The sequence below is a fragment of the Nematolebias whitei genome, chromosome 14, assembly GCF_014905685.2.
Source record: "Nematolebias whitei isolate Nwh7 chromosome 14, NemWhi1, whole genome shotgun sequence".
Taxonomy (NCBI): Eukaryota; Metazoa; Chordata; class Actinopteri; order Cyprinodontiformes; family Rivulidae; genus Nematolebias; species Nematolebias whitei.
The window spans coordinates 18519918-18531733 of NC_056511.1; the positions used below are offsets into that span (position 1 = coordinate 18519918).

General features: G+C 37.4%; 1 protein-coding gene across 1 annotated transcript in view; it reads left to right on the plus strand.

The window, feature by feature from the left end:
- Window positions 1-11816, plus strand: part of fryb (furry homolog b (Drosophila)) — a 59636-nt gene that overhangs the window by 3084 nt on the left and 44736 nt on the right. Inside the window, 1 exon segment of the mRNA XM_037688299.1 lies at window positions 11124-11317. Within this exon segment, the coding sequence (XP_037544227.1) occupies window positions 11124-11317 (194 nt within the window).

The following is an 11816-nucleotide window of genomic DNA, read 5'->3' on the forward strand; positions in this document are numbered from 1 at the left end:
TATATATATGTATATATATGTATATATATATATATGTATGTATATATATATATATATATATATATATATGTATATATACATATATATATATGTATATATATATATGTATACATATATGTGTGTGTGTGTGTGTGTGTATATATACATATAAATCTATATATATATATGTACATATATAGATATAGATAAAGATATATAGATATATATAGATAGATAGATATTTATATATATACAGCATTTTAAACCCTTCCCACACTTTTGGAATATTCTAGACAATGTTTCTAAACTCTAAACGCTCCAAAAGAGCACAGAATGTCATGATTTCAGCTCCCTGCCTCATCTTCTCATTGCCACCTGCAAGCGTTCTTGACCACGCCCACCTGTCTGCTCTACACAGTGAACAGCTGATCAGCTGCAGCAGGAAGTTTATCCTGCAGTATGGGTTGCACAAAGGTGCAGCAGGTGCTAAATAATTGAAAATAATTTATTTTAAATAAATATGCCATGCCTATCGTGCAGCTCATCCATCAATCAATGTGTCATCTCCATTCTTATTTTGAAAAGCCGCGATAGAGCGAGTCCATGATAAACAAACCACGAAGTAGCGAGGGACTACTGTATTCTCAAGGACACGTTACGTAGTCATGTAAAAACTGAAGGAATAAAACATCAGAGTTTATGCTCCAAGTAAAAATCCAACAATCTTCAGTTAGGTCATCTGGACGGTTTCTTTCTTTGCTGAGATGTTTTGTCTTTCATCCAAAGGACTTCATCAGTCTGAGGAGCCACAAAGGAATAAAAAGTTTGGCATTAGGCCCGTCATTGTTACAGTCATCGATTAAAGCTGGGTGCACTTTTTTGTCCAGTAAAAAAAGACATTACTTATTTAATAATATTTTTGTTTGTTTATTTGACAAAAGAAGATTTAAAATTATTTGTCTTCTTTATTTGCTCTAACCATAAACAGTTATTCACCATCAATTCTTAGCAGAACTAGTTTTCTTGACGCTAAAATACAGTGTTGCAGGCGTCTTTAAGACCTCTTGTGAATGTTCAGCACACAGTTTGAACTGACAGGATTTTAAAGTTTATAATAAGGAAAATTGTAACTTTGCTGTGATTCTTTCCAAAAGTAAGAAAATAAGAGGAACTGGCTCCTAAAGTTCTGACCCCTCACATGTGTTTTTAATGTATCAGAGTTAGTGCATTTGTTTTGGTAAAATAAATGTGCTTCACTTATAAAACTAAAATTCACACTATGTATCAGTTATTACAGAAACTATGTCACATTATTGTAATTGTGACCTCTTTGACTGATCAATGATCATCATTTGATCACTACACTGGCGTCTTATTTGTTGTTTTGTTGACGACACTTTTATTTATTTTTATTCTTAATAGGCATTCTTCATGATGCTGCTTCAACACAGACTTGGCATTCTTAGACTGAGGTTCTGGCTAGACTTCACTTAAACAGCTGGAGCTTTATTTATTTTTAGTTTAAAATCTTTTTCCGCTCATAAAGCTGCAACGTCTTCAATAAATTCACATCTTATTTCTCCTGAAGTGTTTTCATGCGGATTAGTTTGCTGAAGTAAAGGCTTGCTCCCTCTTGTTTTATTTTCTTGCCGTTCCAGTCATTCGGGTACCAACAAAACTTACTGAAAATATTTTACTAAATCATTGCTTGGATAGAGTTCTCTTATAAACTTAATTCATTCATTCAACCTTTATTTATACAGGTTCATCCCACTGAGCCTCGGGGACTCATTTACAAGAGAGACCTGATTTTAACAGAGTGATGACAACAGTGGATAACAAAGACAACAATAGACAATCATAAAGGATACATACAAACTGAGATTTTTTTTATTTTTAATGTTTGGTGTTAAATTGTAATTTCTGAAAGCTTGAGTGAACCTTTATCTCAGCACTGTAACGTGTTTCCCTTAGTGTGGAAAAACACAAATTAACCCAAAACTCCACAACAATCTGCATTTTACAATAACTTTGGTGTGTTTTTTAGCAGTCGTTGTTGTTTACATTTTGTAAAATATTTGCAAGTAAAATCTTTGAACTTGGTTTGGACATATTTTAAATAAAAATGCTGAACATGGTTTCAGCTGTTTTGGTGTGAAAACCTTGGTCACTGATAGAAATCTCAAGCAACTGACCGTTTTAAAGGATTTATGCATTTCATTACAATCTCCTCAAAACAAAGATTTAACACACTTTGAGACATACAGTGCGATTCACATCTTGTTTAATCATTTAAGTGCATATATGATATATATGTATATATGATTATATGTGTGTATGCATGTGAGTCTTTGTATGAATCAGACTCCAGCAGCTGGCATGTCCAGGCCTCTGCACAGAATGTGTGGAATCCCATGAGCTCTGTCAGTTTTTGTTTGTGTTTACGATTTTTAACTTGCAGCTCAAAAAAACAAGAGTAGCTGTTACTTGGTGTAAGACATCCTATCTCATGAATGCGATTAGATTTTCCTATGGTGGCCATGAGGTGCGCTTCAACAAGGCTTTTCCATTTGCAGTTTTCTCCAGCGCTGCTTCCTTTACATTCAAGGAGAACCTTGGTGACGTAGTAGAGCTAACGATGTGAAAACAGATAAAGAGCATCTTAACTAGGAACTTTTTCTTCCATATTGTTTGTTTTAAAATGTACTGCTTTAGTCGAGTAAACATGTTGCAGACAGGATTAGGTTTGCAGTGATTTTCTGCTGTATTTCTCCTCCTTTGAGATTAGGCTTTAATTGCCTCTTTATATGAATCAGGCCATCTTGTGCTCCATAACTCTCCAGTGTCCTGCAGCTTTCCATGTTCCTGTATGTTATACTCATCATTACGTTCCTCCTCCCTGCACTGTACACACGTCCTGTGGCCCCGCTGCAGTTCACCCAGGGCCCTACTGCGGTTTTACTTCTACTTTTAGTCACTAAACCATAACATCAACTTTATACCTTTTAGAGTGGGTGCTGGTCAGGAAAGAGAGTATTTGACTTTTTAATCTCGAGAGAGGGAACTGTCTCCTTTATTGTTTATTTGTCATAAAGTATCTTAAGGGAACATATATGGAGTGATAAAAGAGGAATGATCGTAGTCAGGATGTGCAGCACTATCAATATCTTCCTTATTATCGCCCACTTCCAAAGGCAAGAGCGGAGCGATAATGTTTTTGCCTGTGTCTGTGTATGAGGAGTGTTCATTTGTCTGTACCGTTAGCAAAATATCTCAAAAACCGCTGGGCAAATTTCAAAGAAACATTCAGAAATAATTACTGGATATATATCTACAGCTGATTCATATTAGCGATCAGCCCCATTCAATATGGAGATGGGAGTGGTGGCGCAGAGGTTAGAGAAGATGGTCCTGTGATCAAAAAGTCACAGGTTCAACTCCCTGGATTGACAACATCAAAATGTGGGTGGAACAGGTGAAACACCCACAACTGCCTCCACCCTCATTTACCCCACTCTGGGCCTTTGAGCAAGGGCATTAACCCCACCATTTGCTCCCAAACAGGTCTCTCTTGAAAATGAGGGTAAATTAAATTAATATGGCCACCACAGATAACCATCCTTAGCCAACATAAAAATATCTCTATTCTACAGACACTGTGCTAACATTTGATGTGGTAGTAGGCAAGTTGTTTTCGACACATCCTCTGAGCACTATCAGTCATACAAAATCACACAACTCCCGTCATTTCTCAACTCAAAATGATCTTACTTTAAAACTCTGACATAAAAATGTGGCAAACAATATGCATTCCTTCAAGCAACGCTAGGTCTTTAGTTGTTGAGGTTTTTGTCTGTTTTTTAGTTTGTTTGTTTTTTCAAAGTGATGAAGTCTTGTTTTAGTAAGAAAGAAAACAGCATTTAATAATTTGCTGTTGCAAGTGGTCCGAGTCATGATGATAAGTAAAACAAACGAGACTGAGTTTGTATGTGGTGTCATCTGGATGAGGTGGTGCCACAGAAAAGTTGTTAACGATTGGTTGGCTCAGTCTGCCTGTCATTGTTTCTCTTAACTCATTGGTTGATGAGACTTACAGCATCTGTAATCAGCACAATGTAAAACAGAAACATTGCTTCAGCTCACAAGAGATCTCATTTTCTGAGCCCTCTTTTATTTTGTTTACAACTTATATTGACGTTGTGTTAACGCTCCTTCCCATTCAGTCTCATTTGCTGGATGCTGTCCTCTAATTCCATCCCTCTCGTCCTCTTTCCTCTAAGAGGATTGGCCGCTCGCTTCCCAACATCTGTGTATTGCTGTCCTGAGCGAGCAAAACAGAGAGAGGATGGGAGGGAGTTAGCCAACAAGATAGCATCACAGAGCTCAGGAAAGGCTGAGTGTGCTGTCTGTTCCTCTGACACACACATTCCCACCGATGCACACACGCATTCTCAGCAGCAGACAGCCGCAACATCCGCATCTCTCTGTCTTTGGCTCTCAGAACAATCTCTTCTTCCTCTCACTTGCTCCGTCCTCAACGCATCAGCCTGCCGTCCTGTCCTCTTCTGTGCTGCCTGTCACCGTGGCGACCTAGCCTCTGCAACCATGGCGACCAGCCAGCAAGATTCAGGGTTCTTTGACATCAGCCTGAAGTCTCTGCTCAAATCTTTAGGAGGCAGTGAGTACAGCTAACAGATAGCACTTGTTGTGATTCAAGATTTATTAGTTTATCTCCCAGGCTTTGTTTATGTGTGTCCGAGGTACAAGAAATTTAATAGCTAGATCTACATTGTCAATGTTTGTCAGTATTACATAACTGAAAAATGAAAGTTGTCGAGCAGGAAGTACCCACTCTAGAGGTTGAAGGTAAATTGTACTTCTCAGCAGTTTTCTATTTTAACTAAACATCACAGTTTTAAAGTTGCAGTTTTAAAGATCTTTGACTCTGAGGTCAGCCATAGCGGTGGGAATATTTAGGTACATTACAATTCAATAACAATCCAGAAGGCTGCAATTATAAAACAATTACTGATGCATGTTACTTATGAGATGTGTGAATCACCACCAGGAGGAGGCTCATGATGTTTATCCCAAACACTATGAAACTGAAACTTAAGGAAACAAAACAAATGAACTATTAATTGAAATGACTATGGCTTATTTTACGTAAATTAACAATGATTTATATATTTTTATGCCTAATACAAAGTGCAGAATAAGATGCAAAAATAAACAAAACAACTATTATTCACTGGCTGCAAACGAACAATTAGCATAAATGCTAACTTACCATTGAAAATGCCTCATAATAGCTAACACAATTAGCATCATGGTACTGGAAATTTACAGCAAATTTAACATTTTGAAATCTTTGAGTGGTGCCTCGGAGGTTAGAGAAGGTGAGCCTGTGGTCTGAAGGTTGCTGGTTTGAATTCCCTGCTTATAGCATAAAAACTTTGGGTGGAAATCTGCCTCTGCCTTCATTTGCCCTTAACTCCCCCCAGGGTTAGATGCCACTTTAACCCTCTGTGGGACAGAAAGTTAGAGTGGCAGCACAGATTACAATTTTTTTTTTTTTTTTTTTTTTTTTTTACTGAATCTTCCATGCTGGCGATGCAATACATCTAAAAATACATACAATCATAATACCTAAAATATTAATCTGATGTGAAAGTTATCAATAACTTCTGTCTGTCAACTTTATTAGTGTGAATGCTGATTCAGCAGTCACACTATTTCCAGTATTCATTTATTTTTTTGCAGTCTAACTGCTTCAACACACTTTGCTATTTTAGCCATTCATGTTTCAAAATGTTCAGCTAATTCAAGAACTGGGTTCTATTATGTTTGTTTTTTTGTAACTTTTTACTTTTTATAATATTTAACTTTGTATAAAAATATGTTTCCTATGGAAGTACTCTGAGATCTCTTGAATTATTTTAGAAATATTGTTCTCTGTAAAATCATTTCTAGTATACTTTCTCTATTTTTGTCCTCTTATGCTATTTTTCCTCTTAAACTCACCTATAACTACTTTTTTGCTAGACTTTTGCTACTTATTAAATATAGCAAGCTGTTGTTGCCTTTAGCTAAATGGTTGTTGCTTGTAGTTAGCATTTAGCTACTCAGTTTTTATCTAGCTTTTGCCTCTTTTTGCTTTAACAACTCATTTCAGTTTCTTCAGCAGATTTCAGCAATGTCATTCAGCACTTTGTTCTCACTTGCTCTTGTTTTTGCGGTTTATGTACTAACTGGTAGAATCCAATACATCTTTCGGCTTCCTTGTTACCGTTTACCAAAGAGATGTGAGACACTCTGAGGAAGACTTGAACAAACACCCCAGGAACATCATCAGTTTCCAACTGGACATTGTGTTCTAACTTGCACAGCAGTGGATTGAGACAAAATAAGCTAAGAGCATCTCAGTCTCATTGCCCTACTGGGACACATCACCGTGCAACCTGCAGTTTACCAATAATGTGACATAAGTTACTTTTTGATGATGGAGACGATGCAGATACATTGTCAGGCGGCTATTTTTTTATGCTGTATTGTGATGATATTTAAGTTTTACAAGTTTTCCTTTTGTGGACATGCACTCTTCTGTGAGTGGTCATTAGATTCCTATTTATGTTTTACTCCATGGTAGTAATTAGCTGACTGTAGCTATGTTGAAATAAGAAGGGAGGGATTTAATGGCATTTATTTACTTTTTTAAAAGAAATGTATGGGAGCAAGACAAAATGTATTTCCGTCTTCAAACTCTAAGTTGCTACAGCCATTTGTGCCAAATTCATATGTAGAGGTTCGTTTGCTGTGAAGTCATAATGGCGATGAGCAGCATTGGAATTAAAAAGCTGATGCTTACATCGCTTATGCAGTGAAATCACTAGATAAAAAGCTGACATAACGGAGTTAAACTTATTTAATCTTATGACGTGCTTTTTTTTAAAACTATCTTTGGTAAAATCACACACAAAACTGAAAAATTTTCAGATTTAGTAGCAAGTTTAGAATGTAACCTTCAGCCTTGTTGTTATTATCACCGCCACCGAAGGATAAAGGAAGAGTGCGTTCAACGTTATTGTCTGTGCTGTTAGCAGTGACTCATTCAGGCAGTGTTACCAAGAAACTGCCAGGAAACTGCAAAAACACACATTTTAGACGTATCTTACAAAATTCAACAACACGTATTAGAGGACTGAACATTTTGTCCTTAATTTCAACACACTTTTTTTGTTTGTGTGTGTGTGGGGGGGGTATGCTCACATGAAAGCATGATGTAATCCGATATTCTTATTGCCCGCCGCCAAAAGGGAAAAGGTGGGCAGTGATGGTTTTTGCTTTGTTTTCTTGTGTGTGTAAGTCTGTGTGTCTATGTTAACCTGTTAGCAAAATATCTCGTGTTCCAATGGACAGATTGTTTTGAAACTTTCAGAAAGTTATGAGTGGGTATATTTGTACAAACACTTACATTTTAGAGTCAACTTGATTCAAATTAGCCACCCCACCTAAGCAGCCTTTGCTATTATAAAATAGCTATAACGCTGTCAGTTTTTTGTTTAATGAGCTGTGGTATTAGCTGAGACTAATCCATAGCATAAAATGTAAGTTCGAACAAATGATGTGAGATTTTTGCCATAAACTTTGCCTACGACTTTTGGAGTTGACGCTGTTTGTCTGTTGGTAAAATATTTTGTTAACCACTAGATGGATTTTAACAAAATTTTTAGAAAGTAATTGTTGGTTATGCATCAAAAACTGATTAAGGTTTAGCATCAATCCAGTTAGATGTGGTTGCCATAGCAAGCTAACTTCAGCAAACACAAAAATGGTTATAACTCAGTCCATTTACAGATGCTGAGCTACATTTTGACTTTGGTTGTAGCTGTGAGTCTTTCCCAACACATAACATGAGTGCCAACAGATTGTGTCAGAGCTTCTGATATTGTGTAAGACTATGCATAATATCCTGATGCATGCTCAATAATCCAGGTAGAAAAATCTAAAAAAGTTAAATCTGGTCCTCTGGACATTCAAAAAAAACCAAAACAAAGCAAAACAACAAAAAATGTAGAAACATTTCGTCTCTCTGACAAACACCCCAAACACCTCTCGGACTGACAGAGGACCAGATTTAACTTTTTTAGACTATGCATAATGTTTTTTTTCTCAAGATTTTACCAAAACTATAACTCTTGTCTCTTCTCAATATAGATTTTAGTTTTAAACTTTTGCCTGAAATGCAGCAGGCAGTGTGCATTATAATTGTTTTTAACTGTAAAAATAATAAAAATAAAGCAAGAATCGTAAAGTCTTTCAAAGGTCGAGCCAAGTAGTGCATTGAATTTTTATCAAGATGCCAAACTAAAAGAAAATAATTCCATATTTACTGACATGAACAGCAATTGGTTGTAATCTCCTTGTTATCTCTGTCTCTTCCCTGACATATTTTAATAAACCATCTTGTTTTTCTATCTTACTTTGTCTGTCTTACTTACACAGTATCTCAGGCAAAATATATGAGCTATAAAACACGATTAAACGTGAACAACAATGACTGAACATACAGGATTTGTGATGAGTCATCAGAATGCTGAATCATGCAAATTATGAAAGAAATGCTGAATCATGCAAACCACTGCAAAGGTCCCAGGAAGTGCTCCAGTTTGTCTTAATCAGGCACCATTACGTCGTTCTACTCATCTCCTCTCTCCCCTGACAAGGCTCAAGCACATACATGTTCACAGTCACACAAGCATTTTCCCTCACCTCGTGTTTATGTTCTTATAATTGTCTCTTTTTGGAGTCAACTTTGCACATTTAGTTTGCCCCCACGACTTAATTTCTCTTATTTACACTTTTGTCCACATGTGTGCGTTCCTTTCTTTGCATGCCTGTATACTTATGTATGGGTAGGGGTCAGTGGGAGTGGTGGGTATGTAAGAGAGTGACCGCCAGTCTATTTATAGCACCTCACTCCTCCCCTTTGGCTCCGTCTCGAAACAGTGTTGAAATTCCAGCCCAACTCTTCTGGTCAGACCTCCACAAGGAGCCGACTCCACTTAACTCCTACTGACAACTTAAAGACAGCCACGCAGCCGCTTTCAAAGAAGCACTTCATTTCAGGTCCTTTTTTTTCCCCCTAATGAGATTGAAGGATTCCAAGGTCACGGGAGCTGCTGCACGAAGAAAAGGTGGCAGGTCGGAGGCAGAGCAGAAGTTCAAGTAGAAACTGATAGTTGTTCTGTAGGCTCGTATAGCTGTCATGCATGGGGCCCTGCATTGCCTCTGATCTATCCCAACCTTTGCTGGAGCAAGACTTTTGGAAAACTTTTGATGTTTTTTGGTAATTTACTCACAACAGAATCAGGCTGTTAATTTGAAAGGACGCTCTCACTCCTCTGTGACTTGTTTAGTTTTGAAGAGTTGAGCCGTCTTCACGTGGGCTCTTTCAATCCGGTTATGGCTCCTCAGAACTGGATACAACTTTTTTTTCCAGTGTCCGTTGGATTGCATTTGAGAAAGTGTTGAAATGCTGTGTTCGTAACATCTTTCTCACCCATCTTTCATTTTGTCTGACTGTCTTTTTCTCAAGGATGGAGCTTCATATTTTTAACTTTGGTTAAACTGGCCATGTCAGAACCAGACATGAATGCGATGTGAATAGTTTTTGTACTGAGAAGTTTTTGAATAATTAAGAAATATCCTATTGAAAGGAAATAATTTTCCAAAATCATGAAAGCTGTCATTAGCTCCCTGTGAGGTCCCATTGCTCCACCGCCCAACTGATTCTTCCCACTTCATAGACTCTAACGGAGAATTTTTGTTGTTCTGGATCATGGAAGTCCCAACTAAATGGAGTAGGGCAAGTGTCATCAGCTTCATAAAGGGTCTTGGTAAGCTTATGCATGTTTGCATTTGCATCCACGTGTGCTTGCTTCATGTGAGGACTTGGGTTTCATTCAAACTGATTGTCGTCTGAGGCCAAGAGGCTTCTGGGAGTTAGTTCTCACCTCTCTGAGTTCATGTCACATAATCACAAAAGGTCAATTAGATCCAACATTGTTAACTCATAATGTGTTGTGATAATTTCATATGATTAATTTTCAAATTGCATTAACTGCATTACTTGTGATTAATTGTAAACAACAGTAGTCTGCAGCTCAAATTGTGGATCAATTTGGGGAAATTACTGCCAGTTTTTGGGGTTGTTGTTGAGGTTCTCCTTAGGAGTGACAAGGTTGGATAAGATTAGGAATGAGATCACCAGAGGTACAGCACAGGTTGAACAACTGGGAGATAAAGTTAGAGAGACCAGACTCAGATGGTTTGGACATGTCCAGAGGAGGGACAGTGGGTATATTGGTAGAAGGATGTTAGAAATGCAGCTGCCAGGGAAAAGACAAAAAGGGCAAAGAGGAGATATCTGGATGCAGTTAGAGAGGACATGGAGGTAGTTTGGAGTGAGGACAGAGGATGCAGAGGACAGAGTGAGATAGAGGAGGATGACTCGCTGTGGTGACCCTAAAGAGGGAAAACCTGAAAGAAGAAGAAGAAGAAAACTGTCAGTTTTGGGGGCTACTTCTACGTTACTCTGCTAGATTCCTCTCATTCTTTAATACCTTTTCATTATGACATTATGTAAGAATTAATGGTAATCAATTTGTCTAGTGTTGTAATCATCAGTGAAAGTGAAAACACAACTTTCAGAGCAAGTATGCATGGACTGCAAGCGTGAGTGTGTTTTCTCTTTGGCATGTGCCCCCTGTCAAAGTTAAATACCAATATTTAGTCATGGCTCAGAGAGGATTAGCTGAAAAAATAATAAAATCCAATGACGAAGATTAAAGTTAGAGGTTTAAAATCAAAGCTCTGTCTTGGCTGCACAAATCGATGGCATCAATGCTTACCTTTAGCAGAACACAGATATGCAGTTTTATGTAATGGCTCTTTATAAATTATAAATGGATGGTCATTAGAAATAAATGCTCTTAAATCTACTTCCTGGTATCATATGATAGAAAAAAACAAAACAATATTATGAAGTACTCCACTAATAAATAACCAAAGTTAGGTAACAAAATAAAACTCATTTTAAAATGACAAAAATACTAAAAAGAGCACTACTTTGCTATTTTCAGCTTCTCCAGTGGGATTGAAGCCCCCAATCCCACCAGCCAGTGCAACGTTGGGAGAGAGGAAGGGTCCAGTCGTCATGGCTCCTGTCAACGTGGACCCTGAGAGCAAGCCGGGCGAGTTTGTCCTAAAAAGCCTGTTTGCCAACTTCACCTTGCTCTCGGAACGCAAGATTCGCATTATCATGGCAGAGCCGCTGGTGAGTGAGTTTGCATGGATTTCTATTTAGTGATGCGACTCAGTTTCTTATGGGATTCCTCTCCGGTTACAGAGTCGGTGATTATATATGTTGGTCGTTTATCTGATTTTGTTATTCAAAGTGACTTTTTATGAACTCATACTAAGACCGCTTTTATCCAGGCAAAATTATTATCTGCAGCAAACATTGCAATTTTTAGCATCTTACTTGTTTCATAAGTCAGAGTCAGAGAGATTTATCTGTCATTTGCATCCCATGTGGTACATGTGTTGGAACAAGATTATGTACACAGGGTCCCAGTTATATCCAACAATAAAATGTAAAAGAAAAATAGTAATAAGATCTAAGATATGAACTAAGAAAAACATCAGCTAAACAATACTCATAAACAATACAATAATCAGGTCTCTCTTGTAAATGAATCCTCGAGGCTCAATGGGATTTACCTGTATAAATAAAGGTTGATTGAATACACTAAGCACTAATAGCATAAAAAGTT